Genomic DNA, 27,221 nt, shown 5'->3' with positions numbered 1-27,221 from the left:
CATAGAAACATGAAGTGTTATTCCTGGATATGCCACCGCCAATGCATACAGTCAGATCATGCAAAAGAATAACTACCCTCTGGATTAGAAAACTCAGTAAGCAAGCTGAGGGGGTATCTTTGCTAATTGGTGGCACAGTGGCCAGCCACCACTCGAACATCCACCTTTGAGCATCACGCCATGAATACATCCTCATGCACTGGAGCAGGCTGCGGACTCGCAGCAGATGAGTAAGGTTTGCTCTTACCTAGTCAATGCGAGGTATCCCCCCCGACTTCCATTATGAGTCTCTCCCTCACAACCCAAAGCTTCATCTCCATCACACCACCAGCTGAACTGAGGAGGATCTCCTCTACGAGGCTCTCTCGCAGCTACAGTCCCCAACTCAAGATCTCAGCCAATGACTCTCTTCTCCTTAACAACAAGCGGAGCTTCTGCTTTCAGTATGAGGACACACACAAAATGTGGTAGTACTCTGGGGACTTTCTGGAGCCACCAGTTTTCTCCACAAGTAATGAATCCCAGCAGTCATGTGTCCGTCGAGATGAGGAATCAGAAATGGCTGTGACAGCATTCCAGCCCTTCAAGCACTACCATAAAAGGCAGGGATTTCCTCAAATCTAAATTTGCAAGACGGGAACCTATAAACAAAGTGTGTGAATTTAGTTCAGGTAAAGGAATTTGCACCAGTCGCTGTGCCTTAAGGATGCTCTAATGTTTCATTATGGAGCACCTGAACTTTTTTAACTGATAAAACAGCTGATTTTGTTTTCAGATCCATTTAATCACAGCTGCTGATATATAAGGCCAAGATTTATTCAAATGACAACTGCACAGCTTTGTCCAGTCACTCCACTTAAAGCACTTCACCTTTGAACCGTAACCAGAAAGAGATGTTCAGCTGTGGGGCTCAAGCCATGCCACCTTGCAGAGGAGACTGCCATGTGAGCATCACTACTGAAACAGCACATCTTCCACAGGGATGCAAGATAGGTCTGACTTGTAGCTGCACTGACACCCCGTCTTTTGTGACTCACGTTATCTCACCCTTCCTACAGGTAGAGAGAAATGAGAAACATCTCTAGCCAAAGAAGGTGGAAGACACACTGGGAGATGTGCAACCTTCACAGCAGGAAGTCAAAAAGAGAAGGACAGTTTTTCTGAGCAATGCACAAGGACCATGGTATGGCCAAAAGCCACAAGTAACCCAGCGTGTGCCTTCACGGGGCAGGAGGGAATAAGAACGTTCAGGTGGAAGGGGCAGGCAGGTGATGAGAACTGGCCACCATGTCCGTGCCCTCCTATGAATCAAGATAATGACCTGCCTTCCTCCGTCATTATGTGTCTTGATCTAGTAAAGGTTGCCAACTGATCCCTTCAGGCTCTTCTATACCTTCAGCCACAGAGGGAAATAATCAACACAAACCAACCAACCAACCAACAAAAAAGATCCTCCCCTCTCCCTTCTCTTTTTCTTTTCAAATTTAAGCTTCCAAATCCCTAATTTGCTCCAAGAGTTTTTCTGTGGTTATACTCCTGACTCACAGCCAAGATCAGGAGGCCAGTGACGACTACAGACACCCAAAGTGCATCTCATCCTCATTTCCAGACTTTACTGTGGAAAGGGGGGGAGAAGAAACATAACATAAATAGAAGATAATGTGCCAGACACACTCCCCCTTGGGAGACCATCATTCTCTTCCCACATTAGGTGAGGCTTTCGCTGCATTGTTTCAGGCTAGAAATCTTGCCTTGCACACAGCCTTATATACACACAGGCGCACTGAGCAGACATGAAGACAGATTCAGCCTGGATGAAGCAGAACAAAGGTTTCCAGTCTCCTTTGTCCATCTATTTAAGGCACTCCCTGAATGCCATACATGAGTTTACACAGTGTATAGTGCTTATGTTCAGAAACATAATGCCCCAAACAATAAGAGGATAAAGATTTAAAAAACCCTACTCCAATGAGTAAATAATTCTCTTTTTTACATGGAGTTGCTCAAAACGGAGCAGAGACACGAGCAGCAGCCCAGGCCACCGGCTGCTGATGCGACAGTTCTGGGTTCCTTATTGGAAACATCTGGAAGTGCTGAGCCGCTTTGTGCAGACAGGAGTTTGAAACTATCCAATCGTTTCATATCCAAACCAAAGTCCAGTGCTGCGGATTTCAAGGGAAGGAAAAGGGAGGGGGGAGGAAAAAAGGCACTCGATCGCACCATATGATCTGTAACTCATCCAGACAAAACTCCTCCTCCTCTACCCGCTAACAGACCTCCTAATGACAAGGAAATCATGGTTATTCTGAAACAGACTGCACTATTGTTATCTGTTTCAAATTACTTTTGCCATATCGTTATGAAACACTGAAAATGATGCAATCTGCAGAAATGCTCAGGCGTATTAACTTTTTCAACTGCGGCTCTGATAGGAACTAATGGAGCAGCAGATGAAAGGCAAAAATCCTCCCTGTTTTAAGCAAGTCAAACCCCACTTTTGAGCACTGAACACAGGAGATAATAAATTCATCAGACAGTAAGAGGGAAGAATTACAATTTCGATTGCTCTTTTCTTAAAAGAAATCAGCTTTTTGGAAGGGGTTTTTGAAATTTTTCTGTTTCTGGCACTTGCAAGGATAGACAAAACAAACCCTTTTTTTTTCCCTAAAACTAAATAAGGCAAAGGAAATCTGTACTCTAATATGGCAAAACCTCTAAGAGGAGCGCGTCCAATCTGGAAGGGAGCGCACATCCATCGTGTCTGCTGGGAGGCAGGTCAGCACCGCAGAGAGAAGACCGAGACGGATGCTTGAAGAAGACCAGGCACTTGCTGAATGCTGGTGAGCAGACCTTGGTAAGGAGCCCTGGATGTTAGATAATGCATTTCTCATTTTTGTGGAGCATTGCAAGATTGTGTTTTGTGACCAACCAGCTCCCACCCTGCCTGTCCATCCACGTCCCTGCAGTGACACTTTGGTCCAGGGCCGCATCCCTCCAGCCATGGCACAACCTGCCAGTGTCCCACCAAAGTAACATCATCTTCATGAGGTGGTTCCAAAAAGCTGGTTGTGATTTTTGGTTCCCCTACGAGATAGGGCACAGAAAGGAGTCATGGAGAGGAATGTGGACAGTCCCCTGTGATCAGACGCCACAGGGATCCCATCCATGGCAAGCACCGTGCTGCTTGCTGTAAGGGGGAAGATCAGAGATGCAGGCAGCATCTTCACAATCCTGGTCCTAAACCACTGCTACATCCACCGGCTCAACTTAATCCTTGGGGCAAATCCTCTAACAAACAGCTGAAGATCTGTGAAGGAGGCACGGGAAGGGCTTGGAAAGCTGTCAGACATACATATACATAGAGAGAGTGTTTTGAGAAAATACAAAACCACCTTGAGAGACCTTCAGCCGTTTCCTGACCTTCCCTTTTCTAATATTTCTCAGAGACTTGGTGTACATTTTGCAGGAATTTCTATTGTCCAAATAACCTTCAGAAAAATGCAGCAGCTTTGGTCTGCCACAGAGAATGCCTGAACATCCTTCCAGAGGAAGTCAACTGCCCATCTTACTGCTCCCAAATGACTACAGGAGAAACACATCCCACGCAGGAGATTAGCAACCCCTCAGCTGACTTTACATCAGTTTGCAACATCTAGTTCTGCCTCTACCAAAAATAACTGCAAATCGAGATGGCTGGCTGGCTGAAGTGCTGTGGGATCTTGGACCACGCCACAGATATTTATTTAGCCTGTTATGGGAGTTGAGAGAAATACTTCTCGCTGTCAAACACTGGACATGTTGTTTCGCCCTGTGAATTCCAGCATCCTGAAAACAGGGAGGGGAAAACATGAATGTATGAAGCGGGAACAGTCCCCAGAGCGGGCTGTCAAGAAGTACCTGAGCTATGAACTGCAGAAGCAAAACAGTCTCCCAGAAGCAACCTGCACTGCAAATCCCCTGTGTCGTCTGCGACACTGTATGATCCCGTGCTCAAGCACTTCCCGCCAGGGCATGGGGTCTAATGATCTACAGATTGGGCAAAACACAAAAATAATGGGGTCTTTCATAAAGAATAACACAATTTTCAACCAAGATATCTGAATGGAAGACACTGCTTTGGTTTCACAGCTGGCTCAGCCCAGCCTAAAGCTGCTGCCGAAGGGGGTCATCAGAAATGATGTTCGCTTCTTTGACCTCATCCAGCACTACAGCTGGTCATATTAGCTTAGCTTAAATTTCCCTTCATGCTTTTGAGTTGCTGGTAATGAACACGCAAGTTTTACACGTGAACGATGAGCAATCATCTCTGCTAATTATGGTGATTCAAGCCTCCCCCTCTAAGGGCAGGACTATAATTGCTGGGATCTGGAAAGAGAATGATATAAATAAAAGTATTTAAAATAGGAGCTTAAAACCATTGTAAACATTATACAATCTATTTCGGATTGGTTTGCACAGGCTATCCACGAAGTTTTTGAAGGCCTGCTCAACCCACAGGATACCCAAACAAGCAATGTCTTGTAACTCATGCTACAGAGGAGTTAAGTAGGAGATCATTGCATTTGTCCCACATGCAAGAAAAAGAGGATGTTTCATTATCTATAAAGTTCACAAATGCAAACCTCAAAGGAATTTTTCGTTTTTATACCATGTGTAATAAAGAGTGTGTAAAAAAGAATAATCTGACATCACTGGGATTGATATAGGATATAAGAAAGTATTCATTTACTCAAAAACGTATGTTCCATTATCCTATACTAACAAATCCCAGAAACAATAAACGTTACGGTTCAAGGTATAGGAGGTTAAAAATCAGGATGAGGTTTTGTGCAGGAGAACAGACCACCTCACATTTGCAGAGTGCAGGAAACATCATGCTGTATTCGGGAATAACAGCATGATATGCATTTCTGTAGGCAGTGCACAGGAGCAGGCAGATATTGCCTGAGCCACTCCAGGATGCCTCGCTACAACATGAGATCAGTGCCATCATATGCCTGATAGATGCTTCTATCTAAAGAACTTATGTATTTAGCTAAAAACAGAGACAGGATAACAGATTACGTAGATGAATTAGCGGATAAAGTGCAACAAAAATGACGTACGGTATCAGTGAGGAAAATTAATAGACAATATAAAAATGACACATCTTGAACTAAGGAAATTATTCAACTTTTACCATTCTTTCATGCCTCCAGTTTAAGGCCCTGTAATCTAACTGACAAACAGAGAAGGGTCATTCAAATGAATAAATCATGCCAGAAAATGATTCAGCTTCCCTCCTCTTTTTTTTTTGCCTTTCCCCTTTTAACTGAAGTCCCCAGGACTCAGCCCTTGGGAGCACACACGACCCAGTGTATTGTCCTGGCCGGGCACTCTGTCAAAAGGGAAAAAGTTATTTCTTCTTTCATCTTGTAACTTGAAAACCTGGGAGGGGAGGTGATGGGAAAGCAGAGCACCATTCAAAGGCACCCATCATATTTCCAGGTCAGTGTTTTTTGCTTGGCTGCTAGTGAAGGCCGGGGATTGAAGACACCGTGGTATTTGTTTTGCCCTTCCAATGTTTCTGTTTGCTTTGTAGGGAGGAGCATCTCAGACCCGATGGGTAAGTGAGATGCTCTCAGTGCAGCCAAGCCCCCCTCTCCACAGCAATAACAGATGCTCCAGCTCACCCTCCTAACTACACTTGCATCCAACCAGTATTTTTGTGCCCTCTCTACATGCATTTGGAAACTTGAAATAAAATCCAACGCAAACTTGGAGAGGAGGCATTTGGATTCCAGCTCCTGCCTGGGAGGTCTGCGTTAGGACCACATGAGTATTCATTTGCTCACTGTTTTATCCGTTTCCCTGGTAGTCCTCTGTAAAGAATATTAAACAAACATGTCTTTACAGCTCAAGAGCCCAGGAAAGAATGTTGAAGCAGTGGAAGAAACCTGGTTTTACCATTTTTTTACCCTGCTTTTATCCCTCTGGTCTATAGATGTATATGCAAGGGTGAGGATTCATTGAGTCCACAAAGCCATCATTAAGGACTGCTATACCAATACATGCTAAATATGTTCCCTTCTTTAGCCCAGATTTAGAAAATACTCCTAAAGGAATTTTAGGACATAAAACATATGTGTAATTAACAGCCAGATATGTGGAAGCTTTGTCATCAGTGAGTAATTTTCTCAGCTGTTGACACTGCCCCAGAAAAATAATAAAATACTTATTTCTAAGGTTATAAACTAACATGGTGCATCTCCTCTACCAACTTTTGAAAGATCCCTTTCCAGTAACACTTGCTGTTGGCAAGGATAATTCCTAACTGGAATAATGGATCCAATCCCTGCTCCTATTCTTCTCCACTCAGTGAAAGGCAGGGAATGTCCCTGCAAACATTAGGAATGTCAGGCCAGTACAGGCGTTTTAGGAAAACTTTAGCTGCTGGGGATTTGTGCTCTCCTCTCTCATTCCCCACCTGCCGAAGCTGCTGCACTTCCACACATTTAACAGCTTTGCTCAATAAATAAAGAAATTTAAGCCAATGAACAATGTTAACTGGAGCCAAAATGTCAAAAAATAGCATTATGTCTGGGAGCCCTGCAATTTCCCTGGGTTATCTCCTTCTGATTCAGGCTATCCCAAAAGCTGCAAAAGTCACTGCACAGCAGGATAAGGAAAATGGAGCATCTGAAAGTTCTCACCGGTGACTATAAGCAAAGGGCTGGTTTTGTTTTCTTATGAAGAAAGGTGGAAATGTTCTGAAGTTCTCCCTTGAGGCTAAAATCCAAAACATTTCCAAGACTCAGAAGCAAGAAAGTTTGCAGATAATCAGCAGAACTGATGCCAGTTCAATCAAGGCAAACCAGTAACAGCAACTGGGAGGGGCAGAGATTACACAGCGTCGTTCTGAACAGGGAAAAAAGTAATCCTTTTCGTTATGCAATGGTTAAATAATTTAACTATCCCCTAACAGTTAGAACTGCTGACTGCTCAGCTAGTCATTTTGGCTATTACATAGCATTAATGTCTGCTGTTTCTGAAGTTTGCCTTTTGGAGGAAAAAAAGGCAACTTCAAAACATGCAAAAATTAATGAAACCCATATGTGGGATACTGTCATTATTCCATGTTTATAAGAGGATCAGGTTTTGTTAAATGGGCTTATTTAATGCAGACGCATAAGAAAAAATACCCAGCGAAAGATCTGAAAGCTATTGAAAGAAAAATATTTTCTTTGTTAACCCGAGCAGCCATTAACAAGCAAAAAGACACAGTTTAAACTAAAAGCCACTATATATTTTGCTGCAACTTTGTTTACAGCTTCACTGACAGCTTATAAAGTTCTCCTAAGTAGAGAAACATCTCCTAGATATATTTTACCCTTTTGACCCTTTTCACCCCCATACTGTATTTAAGCTGGGACAACCTAAAAATCAATGGCTTATGGAAACATCTGTGGATACAGGGACATGATTTAGACTTTTTTCAACAGCTGTTGTTATTTTATGCTGGTTTTGGCTAGGTCAATTGGTAAGACTGGAAGAAAGTATTAGTCGGGCTCCTTTCCTGATTTTGGTTTCTCTGTAGCTGCTGCAGTCAGCATCCCATTCCCTCCCCTGTCTTGGGAGTTTGGGGGGGGGGGGGGGAAAGGTCTGAATGTCCCCCAAGCCTGGTCTTGCTCACCAACCTCAGACTAGAAATAAAGGAAATACAGCTTCCAAATGGGGACCTATCTTATCTCACTTATTCACCTAAATACTAGCTTAAAATATTCCCTTCCTGCCCTGCACAAGGGAGCTAAACCCCTTGCTGCAGCACACTCCACTGCCCATCTCCCTGGCTCCCCTTCCCACTTCCAACAGTGCTCTGTGATAAACCCCAGTTTTGTCTTGCCTCCCCTCCTGCTATTTCCCTGCCGGGATCCAGACATCTGCCAACATCCTCCATCAAAGATAACACACTATGTATTTTAAGTGCCAAAAGGTATTTGATGCTCCAGACAGCACTACTTACCAGACAGGGAACACGCATTGCTCACAATAACACATGCATAAAAACAGAATATGCTTTTCCTGTGAGACTAATGCCTACCTAAAGAAAAAAAGTAAATTCAACACAAATATCCTACTTTTCAACATTTAATTCAGCTTCTACTCGAAGCAATATTTCTCTATAAATTCTGTTTTCTTGAAAGAGAAGAAAACAACTTACAAAGCTCTTAAAGTTATCTACAAACCATTTTTCAGTGTACGTTCAAACCGTCAAGAGACAGAGAAAGCCAATACTCCAAGTACAGATTTTCCCCCTCCTTGCTCTTTTTAACAGAGAGGATTTGTTTAATCTTACCTTCAAACCTTTTTATTCCCTGCCATGCACTCCGAGTGTCACTTGGTACTGACTGAATCGTGCCAACCCTTGCCCGAAAGGACAGTCGCAAGAAAAGCCAGTTTAAACAGAAACCACTCATCTAAAAGCAGGGAGAGCCCCAGGTTTGCAAGCAGAGGAGATATTTCAGCATTAAAGAATTCTAGGAGCTACTCCAAGACGCAAATTTTTGTTGTCTGGTGCACTGTAAGCCCAGAAAGAAGTTATTTATTTAGTCTATATACTTAGATTTATAACAAAGGCAGAGGATCCATATACACTCTTCTGGGTGCCTTTTGCATCGTTTACAACATATGACGTAAATCTCAGCTTCCTCAAAGACAGAAAAGAAATAACAAACAAGCCTTGACAAGCAAAATCCACCCCTGTCCCCCAAATATCCAGCTATGAAGAAAAAAGCCTTTTGAGGTTTCTCTCCATGTCTCCTTAAAACACAATTTAAACCAGAATTTACAAAATGCCCTAAGACCCATTTCAGGCCATGCAGCAGGCAGCAAAGGACTCACCCTCTCCCCTTCCCTTTTTAATACTGTGGGACCCCAAACTTTACAGTCAATGCATCCCTTCACGCATCTGCAGGTAGAAATATGGGGAAATGGAGTAAGTAACCCTCCTCCTTTTTAAAAGCCTCAAAAAGGTACATTACTGCTCTTTTTTTTTATCCATCACATGCAGGCATCTGAAGTTAAGACTTGTCCAGCTCCTCCTGGCAAGGCTTAAGCATGCATTTCCTCATCTTGTCATGGTCAGTGATTTAATAAGTGAAACAAACCACCAAGAAACACTTCTTTAATCTCAGCAGACTTGAACAGTCCACCTCTGTCCATGCCTTTGGTAAGAATCACTGCGATCTCCACTGTAGTGTTTTGAAGCGGCTGAAGAGATTTCTGTATTCCCAAGCACAAGATCTCAGATTGAAACCAATGTTTCAGAGAGCTGCACCTCCAGCCTTTGAAAATGTGGATTTTGGAAATAATACCCCTCCCAACCACTTTTAGGCATTTAACGTGTCCAGCTGTGTTAAGAAACCAAGCAAAAGTTCAGTGTCAAGTAAGTCAGGATTATGATCTTCTTGTGATTTATGGAGGTAAGTACAGTCTCAGACAGAAGAAAAACAAGTCACTTGATGCTAAGCAGACTCGGTACCAGGGCTCAGACTAATGAGTTAGTGAGGGTGAGGCTTCACGTTCCTGCCTCTTATCTCACCAGTTGGAAGGACAACACATAGGAAGGGAGAACACAGCCAGTTGGTAAAAGATAGGCAGACCCAGCACCATGGCATTTGCAAAAACAGGATTAGTGTTTGCAGTAGAGAAGATGGAAATGCTTCAGGACAGGGAGGCATGTGTATTTGACAAAGATACTGTACTTCCCACAGGTAAGAATGTGCTCCCAAACAACTAAGTGCATAAATACAGTGAAACTATTATTATCATGACTTTAATCAGGGTATACACCAGGGTAAAGTCTTTAGGGAGAAGAAATACCTAACTAGGCTGAGAAAATCATAAGCCACACATCAGTCTTCTGCAGATCTGAACAGAGAACAGCATAACTCAGGTTAAACACAGGCTAGCAGCAGTTCTTCTGATTCGAGCTACACAAACAGAAGAGAAAGCAAACAAGATAACCCAGAAATATTGTCTCTGTCTTTTGGATTAGTCTCTTGGGCACGGCTACTGCCTTCATTTTCACTGAGTAAATCGCTGGCACTAAGACGATAAACAAAGTAAGCAAGAAGGGAGGGAGCAGCTAAGTTCACCATTGCTTAAGAGAAAATCAGAAAGTTAGCTACATCAAATACATGCTTATTTAGGCATAAATTTAATGTGTAAGTGAAGCAGAGAAGATGGAAGGAGAACCACCTTACTAGCGATGAGAGACCAAGTGTAAAAGAAAGCCTGGTTTAGAATCTGCTCCCATTTGCTAACTCCTATACAGCTGATCAAGTATATTTTATTAAACTATTGCAAAACCCTGTCACATTCTTGTTACAGCCTCCATGTTGGGGTTAATCCAAAGCAGAAGTCCAAAACACAGAACACAGGAGTAAAAACAACAAACTGGCAATGAAAGGAGGTAAGCGGCAGTGAGAAGAAACTCTCGTCTTATCCCTTACGCCTACCTGCTCTGGGGTCCCAACAGAAAAATCACTACTGCCCATGCTTTTTACAGCATTTGGAGATGTCACCTCTTCTGCAGTGTGACTGATGACTAACACAAGTCTCCTACCAAAATTCAGATGTTTCCTTTCCTTGAAAGTTTCAATGAATTTGCTACTGTGACACTAAGGACAGCCACGGCTGACCACAGCCAAACACAACACAGTGCGCTGCTCTGTCCCTGCGGGGTTTAATTCTGACTTGCAGCTGCCTCTGGTCAGCCAAACCCACTCCCATACCATTCAAGTGCTTTTCTTTTAGATATCATATGCTCAGATACCATATCACTCAGTCCTTCTGTATACTGAGATATTTTAATCATCCACTGCAACACTAACCATCTATTCTTGTCTCACAATCCCAACCTTAAAGACCTTTCCATCACCACCAAACTGCCCCTACTGCTCTGCACAGCACAGACCAGGCAGCAGGGAAGATGTCCCTGACAAAGCCAGAGAACACTGAGAGTCAATTGAGAGTCAATCTGCTCAATGTGAGCAAGGATGCTGCATGGAAAGAAACATCTAGTTATCATCCAGGCTTTTATCTCATCTGATGTTTTAGCAGTGGTTTGATCCCAGAAACATCCTACAACACAGCTGAATCACTTTGGGACACACCAGGATATGTGCAGGTCACCAAGCAGTTAACAGCAGAGAAAAAAATCTGAGATTTCCACCTTTGCATTAAAATGGTGTAATAAGGGAAGATGGACCACCTAAAACAGTGTGTGTGTGGAAGGGGAAGGCTGAGAGTGATAACAGAAAGGGGAATCTGTGCAACTACCACGAGACTAAATGCTCTTGATTCCATGTTTCCATGGAAAGTGTTTTAACAGTACTGGGTAAAACGCCAAATAAGTTTTCATAACGATTCACACCGCATGAATGGAAACACTTAAGTACAAGTATTCCTTCTAATCTGCACTCTAGCTCTACACGAAACTCTCTCTCCTGTGTCCTTTACTTTTTTGTTCTTATTCACAGCATTCTTTTCATCCTTTGCTGGAAGATTAAATCAGAAATGCCATGCCTGGATACTGCTACAGCCTGTTACTCTTCACCAGCAGCCAAGAGTCCTGCTCAGCTCAGACAGTTGTCCCTGTACGAGGGCTCTCTCTTCTAACGTGGAGGCATCACACAAACAGGAGGTATTACAATCACGGCAGGAGGTATCACACAAACACCAAGCCCTTACAGACCTCCAGTATAACACAGGCCAGGCAACGTAACCCCACAGCAGTTCTAGCACTGGTTTGGCAGTTTATTTAGAGCTGCAATGTGTCACTCATAGGACATCCACTCCCGATGGCAACACTGGAAGCAATGGAGAGCTCATCTCTTCCCACAGTAACTTACTCAAAGAAATAACTATTTTCACCCTTCAGAGTTTTCATTGTCATTCCTACAGTCTCACAAACTGTCCCAAATAGCTTTCCCAAATCCTAAAAAACTCTACTTAAAAAAACCTGTCACGTAGGATAGTGGTTAGTGTAGGATTGCAAGAGAACTCAAGCACCAGTCCATGACTCCTCACCAAACTCCAAAACAAATCTACGGTGATATTAATCACCTATTTCTTGTATTAATGAAATCTGCTTCTAAGGCAGTGTAACTACTAGAGAACCGCAACAACCGTAAGTCTACAGAAAAAACATCAGTGCTGGCTCCTCTACATTGCAGGGTGCCAACTTTGTACCCATTTGTCATAAAAATGCAGTCTCCATCGAAAAGTCCACATTTGGTCTCCCATGCTATCATCTTAATTTCCTCTATATTTAGACCAGGAATTCAGTGTGCAGTAACCATGTCTACCATACAACAGTTACACCACAAAGCTTTAAGAGATCTCAAACACAAATAAAAGAATCCATACGATACAGGAGATTGAACCATTCAAAAACAGTGCAGTATTTTCCTTCTCAAGGTACAATATTCAATGCCAGAATTCCTTATACATCCATTATTTTATGGATCTATACTTTCAGGGCTGCATAATAAAAAATGAATATATCTAACCATTGGAAGAGAACTCCAAAACCAGGATTTTCTATACTGGAAATCCTTTAGCTCTGCGTTTTACAAACTTAGGAATTATGGAGTCCTGATCCTAAAAAGGGCCTCAGAAAGCTACTTTAACACACTGATGTTAAATAATTTGTATGACTGAATCCCTCTGAAGCAAGCCAAAAGCAAGCATCACAGATTTGTAATTATTAAACAGTTGTCTTTAATCTGCATCCATCTTGAGACTACAGCAGGATATATACACAGCTCTGCCTTTAAGGCAACAGCATTTGCAGATGGTGAATAAAATCATAGGTAGCTCTTGATGCTTTTAACAAAAAGCTGAGGGATAAACTTCCTCTGCAGCTGATACTGGGAAGATGGCAGAGTCAGATGTTTTATTAGAGGAAATTAGGAAATGATGGAAAAAACAGGGCTACATGCAGCAATCTTTGCCTCTAAAGAACATTGTAGTGGCTGAAGGGGAAGGCGTAGGGGAGGAGAAGGAACTCACCATCTCTAGAGATCAGCGAGGGCTAGCACAAACCCTGTGGCCACTGCGAGCCATGGGAACGGCGCGGGTGCCTTCATCTGCCCCGTCCTGCCACAGGCTCATGCAGAGCCAAACCTGGGAGCAGCATCTTTGCGCTGAGTCGGGGACTTGGCTCGGTGTCTGCGTTCCTGCTTCTCTTGCTAACATCCGTGAATCCTGTGTCTGGGCTTGGAAACAACTGTCTTGAGCTGAGGATTAGCAGCGTTCAGGAGAAAAAGGCATCGGAACTGCAGCACCCAAAGCAATTAAGCGTAGGACAAAAAACCTGCCACAATAGTTGTATAAACGCCTTCCTGCTACAGATTTCAAAGCATGAGTAATAGTAAAGGCCAAACAAGAATCACAGCCTGGTTTGAATCTCTTTTTCTTTTCTTCCCCCCTGCTTCTATTCTAACTCCCTGCAGCACACACTGTGGACTGAGCAGCTTACGCAGCGATGCACAGTACAGATGGCAAAACCCAGAGAGGTTATCCTGCACAGTGATGAATTTACTCAGGGGCTGACCGTCTTACACAATTTCCTCCTACATCTCTCGAGCCCCTGCTTTGAGCATCTGGGGCAGACACAGGATGCTGGTGGGTGTGAGAAAGGGCCTCGCGGGTGACTAGCCTTGTCCTGATTCGTATGTGTGTGTCACCCTTTAGCACTAACTCCAGGCTTAACGGCAGGTTCCTTTTTGGCTGTGTTTTTCCATGTTTACTGTAGTTACAGGACAACATTTACAAAGAGAGAGTTACACAGTGATTTTAAAGAGGCACAGCCTATTGCTAAGGCTGCACTTTCCAGCACCAGACCCCACTCTGATTTTTTTTCTAACACTTCAGCCACTCACTCTGAAATTGCCTATGCTGTTGGGAAGCTTCCCACGCCATTCTGCAGGCCCTCTGGAAACAGGGATTTGCAGTCACCATCCCATGGTACACACATGCAGATGGAGAAAATGGTCTTCAGTGCACAAAGACAACCTGAATTCTGTCAGGTCCTCATGGTGAGTTATTTCTTAGGAAAATAAACTGGAGCCTGGAGAACTATCATGACCCCTTGCCTTGGGTCACCAACAAGGTTCAGCAGTTTTGAGCCATGAAGCTCTTACTCCTTGATCGACAGCTAGCCCCAGGCTCTCCTCCTAAGGACCAGCCACTAGAGGGGGGGTGACACTATACACCTTGGCCATAACTTTCTCTATTACCTGCTGACTCCAGAGAAGATAAATACGGAACACTGCACCTGGGGCAAGCGAAGAAAGGTCTCTGGATCCCAACACCCATCCCAGTGCTGTGTGGGTCTCTCCTCTCTCCCACAAGCCCTTTTCTACCCAGTCCAGCCCATCCCCTCTTCCCATCTCCTACAGTCCTGCCATCCCTGTCCCCTTCCTCTGCACACCCTTTTGCACCCCGACCAAGCTGCTCCCTACTCTTCTCCCTGCAAAGCACAGACATGGGGGTCTATGAACCAAAAGCAATGGGCAACAACAGACCTGGGGCTGTGTCCTGACAGAGCATCGTCTATCTTATCTGTAACATCTCCCAGGGAAGGAGGTTTCCTAACCTCCCTAGGTGGTCTTGCGACAGTTTCATGATGATAACAGGATGTTTTCTCAACATCCAGTCTAAATCATCCTGGCAAATTAGCAAATCAGTAAATTAAGCTGCCATGGAAATCTGGGACTTTAATAACCACTATTACATGTTGGCAGCACGCTAGATTGCACAATAGTTTTCTTCTTGTTGCACTGGATAAATTTAATTCTTTCAACCTCTTCTCAGGTTTCTTAACCTCTTCGTGTTGTTTTCTTCTGAACACTTTCCAATATATGTCTGTGTCCTCCCTGGAACAGGGCACCCAACCCCTGGTTTGATGACACTGATGATGCCTCCGCAGTGCCACACACGAGTAAGTCACCTCCTGCACCTTACGGAGGACACTCCTTCAATATAAATCAAAACAAGATTTGCCTCTTTTGCAATAGCCTCTTGCTGGTGATTCATTTGTGGTCCAATAAAAAACCCTCAGTCTTTCTCTACTCATCCCTCTCCAGCTTAAACCTGACTTAATAAATGTGCAGTTTGATTTCCTCTTTGCAAATGAAACACTCTGTGGCTGCTTTTATCTCTTATCTGGATGCACTCTCCAATTTCTTAAGGTCATTCTGAACCCTGACCCTGTTCTCCCAAGTGCCTGCAACCCCTCCCAACCTGATGTCATCCGAGAGTGTTATAAACATACTTCCGTCTTCCAAATCATGCCTGAAAATACTGCAAGTTTTCCCCCAGAAAGTGACCTTGCTGATATATGAGATGTTTCTGCACTACTTGGATCAGTGGAGAGATGAAAGTGCAGATCGTTTCAAGTTTCATTCCCTGTGAAGGTGCTTAGAAATGCCACATTTAGCTGGTAGGCTGCAACTTGTGGAAATACATTAATTAAAAACTAATTCATGTGGTAAAGGTAGGACGCATTAAATTCAATAGGAACTAAGTAATGAGATTAATAAATACATCAAGGCGGCTATTTCCCACTGAACTCTCTGGGGTCAGCCAGCTACAATTTGTCAGTCACAGGCTTAGACAACTGAAGCTGTTGGATGAACCCAGCAGCACAACCTTATCCATCCTGCCACATGAAGACAAGGTTTCAGCAAATAATGAATCATAACTGATTTCTGGGATCGACACGAGAAGTACATCAGGGTACTGCTCATTTCACACTGTCACTTTACTTTTGTAATGCTGGAGCCACCAGGCACCATTTCTAAATGACTTTAATATCACAGCATGCAAAAGCCAAACCAGAATCAGAAGTTACTCAATTAAAAAGTGCTAAAGTCAAATGTTACTAGATCACACCAAGTTATTGCCCCAACTCTACTCAAGATCACCAGACAAAGCAGGAAGATACAGACCAGGGGAGTTATGGCAGGATGAGAACCCACTGCCCAACAAGAAAGGAGCTTGAGAAATTCTGGTTACAGAATATCTATAGTTGAACAAACACGACCTCCAAGAAAACATTCGGGACAGCTAAACAGGCGCTTTCAAACCCCATTTTAATTGGAAAAAACATGTTCCCACTGTTTTCTTTTCAGTGCTTGTAACCCTACAAACCATTATTTTCCTAAACATTTTTCAGCTGCAGCTTATCTGCCATGCACATGAGCCTCACTCAGGCAAAGTCTGAAGCAACTACATGTGCAATCTAACACATGTGACACTGGTATCACAAATCCAGCCAATTCTCAGCCTTTAGCAGCCAACTCATGAGAAGTAATTTTCCCCCCTTTCCAGTGTGCTCAAGCTTACTGTCACCCAGTCCGATTGCACTCTACAAGAAATGGCACTTTTCAGGCTCCAAAGCATGGGTATTTTTAAATAGGCTGTGCATATAAACAGCTTTCCACATTGTATATTTATAAATAACACTGCAAAATCCTCACCCATAAACCAGGAGTTAATGCAGTTCCCCAGGCCCGAAGCTGCCGACAGCACCCATGAGACTGCTGAATCCCTGCAGCTCCTGACCAGGTGCAAGCAACAACAGTTCTATTTGCAACCAGTTAAGAAAACCACTTCTACTAACCACAAAATGGCTCTGTAATGAGAAGGCAATGAGCACCTGAAAGACTTCTGGCTACAGAAAGAGCCAGCACTAAATAAAGCAGAGACAGGACGTGGCAAGAGATGCACGCTTTGCAATGGCTTTCAGCAGCCAGCTCCCTGCCCAACCTACACGTGTGAATTAAGCTCTATTTATAAGTCTTCCACTGATATATACTTTTTTTAAGTGACCTTAATATAGTGCAGTTGTTATTTTGTTTCTGTTGAACTTAGCAACAGGAAACCCTGTCAGTCCTGCAGCAAACTTTCCATTCCCCTGGCACTCCCATTCCTGCACCAGAAAAGCCAGATTTCTAAAGAGGTGGTTGATGGGATGGGAGGGAGAGGAAGAAGAGAAGCAAGCACACATACACAAAATCAAAATGCCTGTAAAACATGCAAAATGGAAGCCAAATTCAATACGTTTCGTGTCTTTTTTCCTCCTGTTTGAAAGGAAAAGGCAGTGCCCTAATTTGCATTTTCTAAAGATATCTTACTTTACTACCAGATACGTAAGTATGAGTCATGAAAATTATCTTTATTAAAGGGTTAGTAAAAAAAAAATCAGCAGCATCTTTACACTCAGGCACTCCAGTAATGACAGACCTACTTATCAGACAGCAGAAACTTTAGCTTGGAAAGTTACTTGCTCTAGTCACTGGCTAACTCACCGAGCAAACTACTACAGAAATGAAGCCTTAACTTGTTAAAAACCTAATAAACCTGATTTTATTACAAGCTTTGGCAAGACTGTTCTGCCGCCTAGAGAGCTTTACTGTGGGATGAGCAAAGTTTTTCGGTGCTCCACCCTGCAATGTTAGCTCATCCCCGCAGTATTTTCTCTTTTAACAGCTTCATAATGGTACGCTAACACACAAACACAGCTGCTCGGTGGCAACGTGCGCTGACAACTTAGCATTTATAAAACACTTTCTTCTTTAGGAACAAGAAACTATATATAAACATCAGAGCATATGCAAATCCAGCTCAGAAAGATAAGACAAAAACCCCCAGATCTTGACAAAGCAGAGTATGTATTAGGGGTGCTTTAAAGCAAAATTATGTTCCTGTCAACCCCAATATTCACATTTTTTTTATCATAGATGCTCCTTAAATATGGCAAAGCACAGGTAATAAATAGAAAACAACGCCAACTGATTTTTGATCCCTGGCATGCCCTTTTTACACAGTTTCACCAACATGAGGAATACAGGGTGTTCCCCCACATTTAATTCCTCTGTGTCTTCCCATTATTAATTCTTCTTCCAGCAAAGGCACTCACGCTCTCAGCCAGCGATGCTTTTAGACCCTGGAGTCTATGCACACACAAACACTAATCACAGCCACAGAAGGGTAATACATGGAAAGGGATGGAGACACTTGCCAGGACCACGCAGGCAGCAGCCGGATGCGGGGACCTTGAAAGTGCTGCCAGCAGCATCTTTAACCCCAAGCACATTACAGGGCATGTATATATTCTGTCAAATGCTATACAAACCTTGGTACAACCCTGCCTCAGGAGGAACCTCTTGGGTCAATCTCTCTGTCACCAACTGAGACAAATGTGACTTAATCAAGTGGTTGAAAAACGCAACGTCTAAAAATGCCCAGACTATTTTTAAAAGGCTAAAACAACACCACAGTGATGAGTGCCACTGAGCTTTCCAAAGGCTACAGAAAGGAAACAGGTTATGTGGCCAGCCACAGCAGTGGTGGCAGTTCTTTAAAGAGCATGGAAAAAGGCAATGTGACACATAACACACCAGTGGCACTCACCGTTGCCTCGCGGGCTGCACGCTCCTCGTGGTCCTTCACAAAATCCACCTCGTCTTCAGTTTTCATCTCCAAGTTCCCTGTAAAAACAGAGGGTTTGCACAGGCAATTTAAAAACAAACTCCTTTCAGCACTGCTGATCTTCTTCCGTTTATTCAAACCAGTCTCAAAGAAAGAAAAAAGAAAACCCAACCCCAAAACCCCTTCAAGAAGTCCATTTGACTTCCAACATCTGGTTTCGTTCCCGACTTTGCTGCTTGTTTGTTATTAGTTTTAACAACTATCGTATCTGGGACTGAAGGAAACTATGAAACAGCAGCAAGCACAGGGCAAAACTGAAAAGCTCTAGGTGAGGCTGAGCACATCTGCATGTATTTGCCCATGTATTTTCTTGGCTCCCATTCATCTAGTTAAAGAACCAAAATTAATGCTGTTTTCCTTCTTGCCATAACCCAAAGATAATGCAAGAAACTAGCCTTGCCTTCTCTCAATGGATATCTGAAGTGGTGGAAGAAAAATTAACCCACAAGCTTCAAAAATTCACCTGCACTGCCTCAAGGATCACTATTAGGTCCCTGGACTAGGAAGTCCCAGCTCATTTTCTCCTTCCTGATAGTGTCACCACAACAGTGGTACAAACATCATGTCCCAGCTGCTTTCTCTGCCCAAAGCTTTCCTTAGTCACCATTCCCCTGGGGTTCCCTTCTGTGTACCTTTTCCTGCATGAAGTCAACGAGCTAATGCTCTTTCAACCCTAAGTTAATGACTGTTACAACACACAGGATACTTTTAGAGAAGTGAGTTGACCAAAGCCACACAGATGGATAGTGGCTGTGTTAGGGTTAAGCCCCTCTCTAATCCTGCTCCCTCTCTTGTTTCTACTAAAAACAAACACTGGATGGATGACAACACCTTCTTACGGGCAATGTATGTTTGCGGTGAGCTTACCCGTTCAGGGATTTAGCAAGAGAATCCTCCTAACTTCACGGGGAAATTGCTATAACAACTGTCACCAATGGTTTTCGATTGGCATTAAAGTCTACCCTTGATTTTGGGACTACCTGTTTTTCCAATGTTCTATTGATAAACTAATCCAACATCATCGAGTCGAATTGGTGTGATTTTGTCTCAATTAGATGAGTTTGGGGGCAGACTCTCAGAAATCAGAGTTTATGCTACAAATTTCTGTGAGTCTCATTTGTTGGCAGAGCAGAGATCATGGTCACGAGGAGATCTGCTCAGGGTTACAGCAATGCTGTGATGGTTGGGATCTTGGTCCAAAGACAGAACATACAAGGAAGAAACCTCTGATGCACTTAAGACGAGAGAAGCAAGTGGTGTAGTGCTACACCAGGCTGGGTAAGAACTGGAGAGTGAAGACATGTGTCCTCAGGATGAAATTCAAGGGGATGATTTTTTGCACTCTGTTACTTCTTCCTAAAGTTCTATTAAGAAACACACCTCAAATGAAAAGCACTATAACGCTATCACAGAGGTCTCTGGGCGTAGAGCACGTTATTGCACGTGTGAGATCATTAGTGACATGTTACCGGTTCATCCTGCTATTCTAACAGGGGAAGGAAATTGGAGTGTTTTTCCATAGGGAAAATGCCACTGATGAGAATGAGGTGAAGACCGATAAAATTCAAAATAATATGCTATTATTTTATCTGGCAGCAAACATTTTCTTTAAATGCTGAGATCTACAAGAGACACACTAGGGATATTTCTCCCAGGAGGAGAGCTAGGGAGCAGTGATTACAGTATGTCTTTATTTAAGATGCCAAACCCCAACCATACAAATCTAACCTTGCTGGGGTCGCTTTCTCCCAAGAAGCTGCATCTACTCCGCGGTGTTTTGTCAGCATAAATGCATGCCATCTCTTCCCACCCAGCCTGCCTACTGTGGTATGATTTCATATCCTAACTGCCAGCTTTTTTAATGAGTAGCATTTATCTGCCTGACTTGCAAATAATGTGCTTGCAGAACCCATTACTCAGCAGTTCTGAGTCTAAAGCTAACAGCATGAGGAACTGCCTTATGTAAGTAGGACCTTCCAGCTTCATCGCTTTCCTTCAGTGCTGTGATCAGTCACTAGATATTTGTCTGGATAAGGAAATTAGTGCTTTGAAGTCTGTTTTGGGGGTGGGCTGAAACTAAGTGAAGGCAATGAGAAAAACAGGTATATATTTGCAAGCAATTTGACCATATAAATAAGAAATTAAAAAAACCTCACTGATTTGGAGTAATGGCACTGGCAATTATCAGCCAGTTACATCTCTGATAAATCAGCATGACAATAGAACCCTCTGACCATACATGTTCCTGAGAAACAGCCTTGTGACCTACCCTTCCTTTGGGAAGGCTTTATTGTAGTCTATTGAAAAAAGATCTGATTCATTCTGAGCACTGACGACTTCTGCCTGGCTACAAAACACCCTGTACGGACCCAGGCTGCAGGGAAAACTCCCCAGCATTGACACGGCAAAGAATAACTTACACAAAGTATTGTAGGCTGCCACTGAACTAGTACACAAAATGCACTACCCAAAGCTTTGACAGCAACATGAAGAATGTACACAGCAATAATAATAAAAAGCAATAAATCTGCTCTCTTGAATTACTGCCATATCAGAGTTCTAGATGCTGCCTTGTAAGAGGTGAATTTCAGAAATATTTCAAACAGTGAGCTTGGATTCATAGCAGTCACTTGTCTCTGCTTTAAGCTACTATTTTATTTGGGCTTCCCTAACATTTTGCCTGAGAAGTTCTTCAAGAGAAGATATTCCAGCTGAAATTTTGCCTTGGGAAGCATCCCATTGCAAATAAGCAACTCTTCCTTATGGAGAGGTCAGACTGTTACATTTTTACTTTAAATCAGTAACAGGATCATCTCCCTTCCCTCCCTCTTCCATGCCCTAACACAGAATGATTCCTTAGTATTACTCTCCTACTTCAGTCACTATCTTACTGGAATGTTTAGTCCCTTCTCCTTTTAAATCCTCACCTAGACAGCATCATGCCTCCAAGAATCCAGCCAGAGATACAGACCTGGACTATAGGGATGGAGCCAGCAGAGCGGGAGGCTCCCAGACGAAAGGGGCCCTACCAGGTATTGACTGACAGCCACTCCCATCCCATTGAACTGCCAAACTGTCACAGCACTGAAGTTAAGTTCTCTCTGAAAACAGCTTTCTAATCCACCTTTAAATCCTCCTACTTATTTACTAATGACCTCCTGAATAATGTTTGCTGGTGACCTCCTGACATATAAACTTCCTAAAAATCCTGAACTCAACACAAAAAAGATTTGCTGGACCCACCCCTGCCCCCCCATACAATCCTTTCCACTGCCCCCAGTTATTCTGCTATCATATATAAGAACAAATCCTCTGCCATCACCCCATTCTGCATTTGGACTGAAGAAACAGCTCCCAGCATGAAAGCAGTGAAATAGCTTTACAGCTTTACAACCTCATGATTTATATCAGACTTTATTTTAATCATTTAAATGTTGTTTGGTTGGTGCAGGGGAAGCAAGAGGCACTGAATCATTTTCTCATAGTTAAGAAAAAAAATCAGAACTGAAAAAGTTCAGCTGCTTCCATTTAACAGCTGCCTGAACAGGTGGAATATAGAGATCAGATTAGCCCCATGCTTCAGCACCAAATTCACCTCTGATTTAATCTCAGGCTGGAGCAACAAACCCATTCCTCTTTAATTTATCCCTTTTTGCAGTTACCTGGTGATGTTTTCTATTAGCTCCTGTCACACGAAGCGTCTACGCTGCCCCCCAAATCCCACCACGCATCCGCGGGGAACACCGGTCCCGCTTCCCAACAGCGGGCAGAACTCATCATCCGAGTTCCAGCACTGCTCTGAACGCAGCAGCAAACACCACCGGCTGCTCTGCCCCACAAAAAAAGCCTCGCAGGCCGGAAAAGGCGGCGGGGGGTAGGGCTCGCTGGTTGAAATGACCTAATGCTGCCGATTGGGAAGTGCCTTTGTGCAGTTCAGAAGGACACTGGCAGCTGCTTCAAGCAGACAAGCAAAGGAAACGCGAGCGCTCCCCGTTGTACCCTCTGACTCCACATGAGCAAAAGGGGAGAAGCAAAGGGATAAACTAAGCACATCAACCCTCACACCCGCGTGAAAGCTTGTAACTTGAAGATGCAGTGATCCAAACAGCTCCCTCCCATTCATTCCTTCTCCAGGGAGGATGCATGCGCTAGAAATCACAGGAGATGATGTCCTGTCCTTACCTTCAGCGCCAGCCAAGCAACATGAACAGGAAGTTTTAACTTCAGATTTCTTCCTTCTCAGAAGAAAAAACCCTAACACCTACACTTCCTCTGCAAGGCAGGCCTCCTGCTCTTACTTCCCTTCCTTTGCTGCCGGAACACTACAGGCACACCTACAAAGGGAAAACTAGAAAGCAGGAACCCAACTGATTTCTCCTACCTGTAAGAGGCTCAGCTTGTTGCACGGCCGGGCTGACATTCCTCTTCTTTGTCAAGGAACTTAAATCCATTTCTCCATTAAGGGTGGCTCCCACATCCACTGCAGCCTGGGGCTCAATCCCTGCTTTTTCTGTGGCAGGTAATTCAGGGGAACAAGGTGTCTCTGCTGCAAAAACCACCGCATCAAAACTTTTCACCATTTTAGGAACTTTATCCAGAGACGAGCCACCATCTGCCGAAACCGAACTCTTCACTCCCACATTTTCCAGTGACTCAACAGCACGTAACCGGCATGAACACGGTGAGAAGGACGATTCAGGTACAAGTTGGCTTTGCCCTGCATCGGGCTCAGCTGAGACCTCCCCTTGAGCTGCTTCTGCAGCAGGACCAGCATCGGTCTCGCTGGCAGGACAAACAGTGTCGGTGCTGGAGTCGCTGTCACACGTGGGCTCCTCTGCGATGGGCTGAAGGGCTGCCCGGGGAAGCACGCTTTCCTTATCCTCCTGCTCTTCTGGATACGCTGCAATAGGAGGTATTGCCACCGGCCTTAACACTTCCTTACCCTCACGGGCATCGCTTGGGGATCCCACTTCTGAAGCATCCTTTAATTCGGGGGTGCCGCTGCATGGGGAGATGTGTTGTAGGGGATCATGTTCTTCGTTCAGCCCAGCATCTGGACCAGAGTTCCTCTCCACACCCGGTGACTCACCTGCTGATGCAGGTCTGTGCATGATGCCTTCTCCTGCACCCTCTGCCTCAGCCTTGCACACTTCTTCAGCACAGACTGTCCCTTTCAGCCCAGCATCCACATCGCTCCTGCTTGCCACAGGCCCCTCCTGACTGCAGACAGAGGGTTTCACAACTGCAGCAAATTCCTCCGACAAAACCTGCTCCCTGCCACTTGCACGACCCTCCTGCTCGGGCTCAGCTTTGCCTCCTTCAGCCTGCTGTGAGAAGCTCTGCTCTGAAGACCCCTCATCCCCTGCATGGTCCCCAGGCCAGCCAGCAACAGCAGCTACACTGCCATGCTCCCCACTGCACTGCCAGGCCAGCTCTGCCGAGCCTGCTGCTGCCGCCACCGCTTCCTGGTTTTGTTTAGGTTCTCCAATGTGAATTGCAGAGGGTGTGCCCACTGAATTATCCTCCGTACAGTCTGCACCCTTGGCACACGGAGCTAATCCAGGGTCACTACCTTGCAGAGCTGCCTCCTGCCCGAGAGGTGCCACTGCAGCATCTCCCTCCTGACTCACAGTGGGTCCCTCTCCTCTGGGTGATTCCATCTCGCCATTCAGCCCCTCCTGCTCCAAAGCACTTTCTGCTATCTGTGTTTCAGTTTGTGCAGGCTCTTTTTCTGACAGGCATGTGCTTGCATCCTCCGGAGGGAGCGATGCAGGCTCTTGTTTGCTCTCTTGAGCAGCATCCGGTTTGAAGCCGTCGCCCATTTCACCTTTAACAACAGTTTGATCAGCACAAGGGCAACCGCTAGCAACTTCCTGACCTCCGCCTGAAGAATCTGCGCTTCCTCCATCTCCACTGCTGCTGGTATCAGTTCCTACTGGCTCCTCCTCATGGGCTTCACTACCCTCCATTGCTTCAGCCACATGTTCGGTGCTCTTACCGCTGTCCTGGCCACACACAGGTTCTGCACTGCTTTCATTAGATCCACCAACATCATCGTTTTCAGGTTTAGCATAAGGGCCATCAGTTTCCACACTGTCTTCCAGTGAGGGCAAGCTGGATTTCCTATTCATGCAACCTGCTTCCACCTGCTCTTCTTGCTCCCCACTCTTACCACCGCCATCAATTTCCAAACCAGGAGCAGGTTTTGATGCACATACGGGAACCTTTACCCCATTCACTGCTGCCCTGGTGCTCGTGATGACATCCTGCCTTGCTGAGACATGAGCATCACCTTGGCTTTCCAAGAAGCCACTGTGTAGTTGATCAGTGCATGAGTCTGCTCCAGTCTCCTTGTTATCACTAGTCTTGCACAGGTCAGCGGAGAGCTCGCCAGTGCCACTATTTGCATGTGTACTGTCACATGCTGGTACCACTCCCACATCTTCATCCTCCCCATCTGCACGCTCAGTGCCATTAAAAGCACTCAGCAAGGGCTGAGCAGAACTGGGTGACTCTTCCTTAGATGGCAACTGTTGTTCTAGGTTTGCAGTCCTCCTTTCACCAGCCTCAGCTGTCCCATCCTCTACCTGCTGCTGTCCCGCAGCCCTCTCAGCGGCCCCTGCACAGTTCCTGCACTCAGTTTGGCCCATAGCCACATCCACGCCCTCCAAGGAAGCTGGGGCTTCGCCTGCAGTTTCAACCACAGAAACAGTACTGTCAGCGGAATGCTCCTCAGCACCTTGTGCTTCCTGATGGGGACTGTCGCACAAGCCAGCTTGATCCAGAACAACTCCAGCAGATGTCATTCCAGCTTCCTCATTTGTATTTCCACAGGATGGAAGATTTACGACACCGTTTACCCTTGCAGACAGGCTCCCTGTGCAGTCCTTCTCATCTGATACAGTCCCAGAGCCTTCAGCAGAGGTCGGCCCCTCCTCTTCCTTTTTTCTCAACGTCACATTTTTCCTTTCACAGAAGCACTCTGGGTTCTGTGCATCCCCCAGGCTCAGCGAGTCATTTGGCACATCATTAAAAGCTCCCAAACTCCTGCTGTTGCATTTCTCCTCCTGGTGGGTTTGGTCTGAAAGCTGCCCCATGTCCAGGTGAACAGGAGCGGATGGACTTTCCTGCCTTCCTTCTCTTGCCATTTCTTCTAGGCTCTGAGAAGTAGCTGTCGGGTGACCATCTGGCTCTGCTCCCTTAGCACAGCTGTCTCCAGAATCTCCCAGCACAGGCTCTGTCTGCTGCTTTAAACTCTGCAACAACACAAAAACAAAACAAAAAGAGATCAGTTTGCTCTGTCACACATTTACACTGTCTCCACCATGTACAACATCTGTGTAATCCTACCCCATGCAACTCCTGCTGCCTCTGTACCTCTACCTGGTGGTGCCCGGGACCGAGTTACAAATATACTGAAGTGAATATTTTACGTGTTGGTTTTGTTATGCAGTAATACTGAAATTCTTAGAATGAGAGAATGGAAAGCATCTGGAGGTCATCTAGTCCAGCCTCCTCCTGAAGCTGGACTATCGCCAATGCAATCAGGTCAACCAGGACTTTATCTTGCCAAGTCCCCAATACCTCCCATGATGAAGTACCAGCACCACTCTGGGCAATCTGTTCCCATGCCACACCACCCTCCCAGGAAGAAGTTGTTCCTACCAGCCAGCCTAAACACCCCAAAGCTAAAACTCATCCCTCTACCCTCTTGTCACACCATCTGCCACCATTGAGAAGAACCATAATCTTTGTAATTGCTCTTCGAGCAGCTGTAGTCATATTTCTTGAGTGCACTTAAATTCAAGATCAGTAAACAGCAGAATTTAGTCTACCAAATAATGTAAATATATACCTGCCTAGTCCCAAAGGGCTCGAGCAAATGCTGCTTAAGAGCAACTTCAGATCCCTGCCCAATGGCACTCCCCAGTTCTCATCAGTATTGCTCAATTTTCTCCGTATTAATGGAAACGCTACTTCAGACACAGGAATGGGCTGGCAATGTCCGAACAGGACTGAACAAACCATCTAATCTATTGCTGAGAATCACATGCTTTATTAAATACCTGAAATTTATTTCCTAAATAATCAAATAACTGAAATTTATTTCCTAAATGGAAATAAAAAATAGAAAATTCTGACACACTACTGAAATTATTACCTGCATTATCACAGAGCAGTAGCAACATATTCAATTCCTAATCTGCATGTTCCTTCCAGAGCATGCTTCATCAAGGATCCCCCAAGCTTTTACAGTCTGACACAATCAAACCTTTACTTAAAAAAACGCCCATCTGTTTCAATATCTCCATTTTTACTCTCTCTCTGCAGCACACCAATGTTCACATCTTAGAAGAAGTGACTACTCAAATTAATGAGCAACCTCAATCCTTCAGTGCACACCCCACAGAGCTCCCTTGATTTGCTTGGGGTTCTGCACCATAAGATTGCAGAGGTCACGCTGGTTTCCCACCGAGGGCTTGTGACTCCACAAATACAAAACCCCAATGAACTACTTCAGATCTGTTAATTTTTGCATCTATTTGTAAAAATACTTTCAAAAAATACATGCAGCCTAGAAGCCTAACTTAGGTCCCTGCAAATTTTAAGACTCTAGTTCTCAGACAAATAGAATTTCAGAACAAAAATATCAGCTTAAACACCCCTTTTCTCCTCCA

The 27,221-nt window shown here is 44.5% G+C and overlaps 1 protein-coding gene across 1 annotated transcript in view; it reads right to left on the bottom strand.

The window, feature by feature from the left end:
- Positions 1 to 4,084: 4,084 nt before the first annotated feature.
- The window catches only part of LOC115613039 (A-kinase anchor protein 13-like), a 134,091-nt gene continuing 110,954 nt past the window's right edge, over positions 4,085 to 27,221 (bottom strand). The window contains exons 9-11 of the mRNA XM_030498056.1: positions 24,783 to 25,799; positions 18,240 to 18,242; positions 4,085 to 4,132 (exon numbers count right to left, since the gene is read on the bottom strand). Coding sequence (XP_030353916.1) covers positions 4,085 to 4,132; positions 18,240 to 18,242; positions 24,783 to 25,799 — 1,068 coding nt within the window. The remainder of the gene's footprint in view (positions 4,133 to 18,239; positions 18,243 to 24,782; positions 25,800 to 27,221) is intronic.

This window comes from Strigops habroptila, chromosome 9 (assembly GCF_004027225.2).
Source record: "Strigops habroptila isolate Jane chromosome 9, bStrHab1.2.pri, whole genome shotgun sequence".
Classification (NCBI taxonomy): Eukaryota; Metazoa; Chordata; class Aves; order Psittaciformes; family Psittacidae; genus Strigops; species Strigops habroptila.
This window is presented reverse-complemented; position numbering and strand designations above follow the sequence as displayed.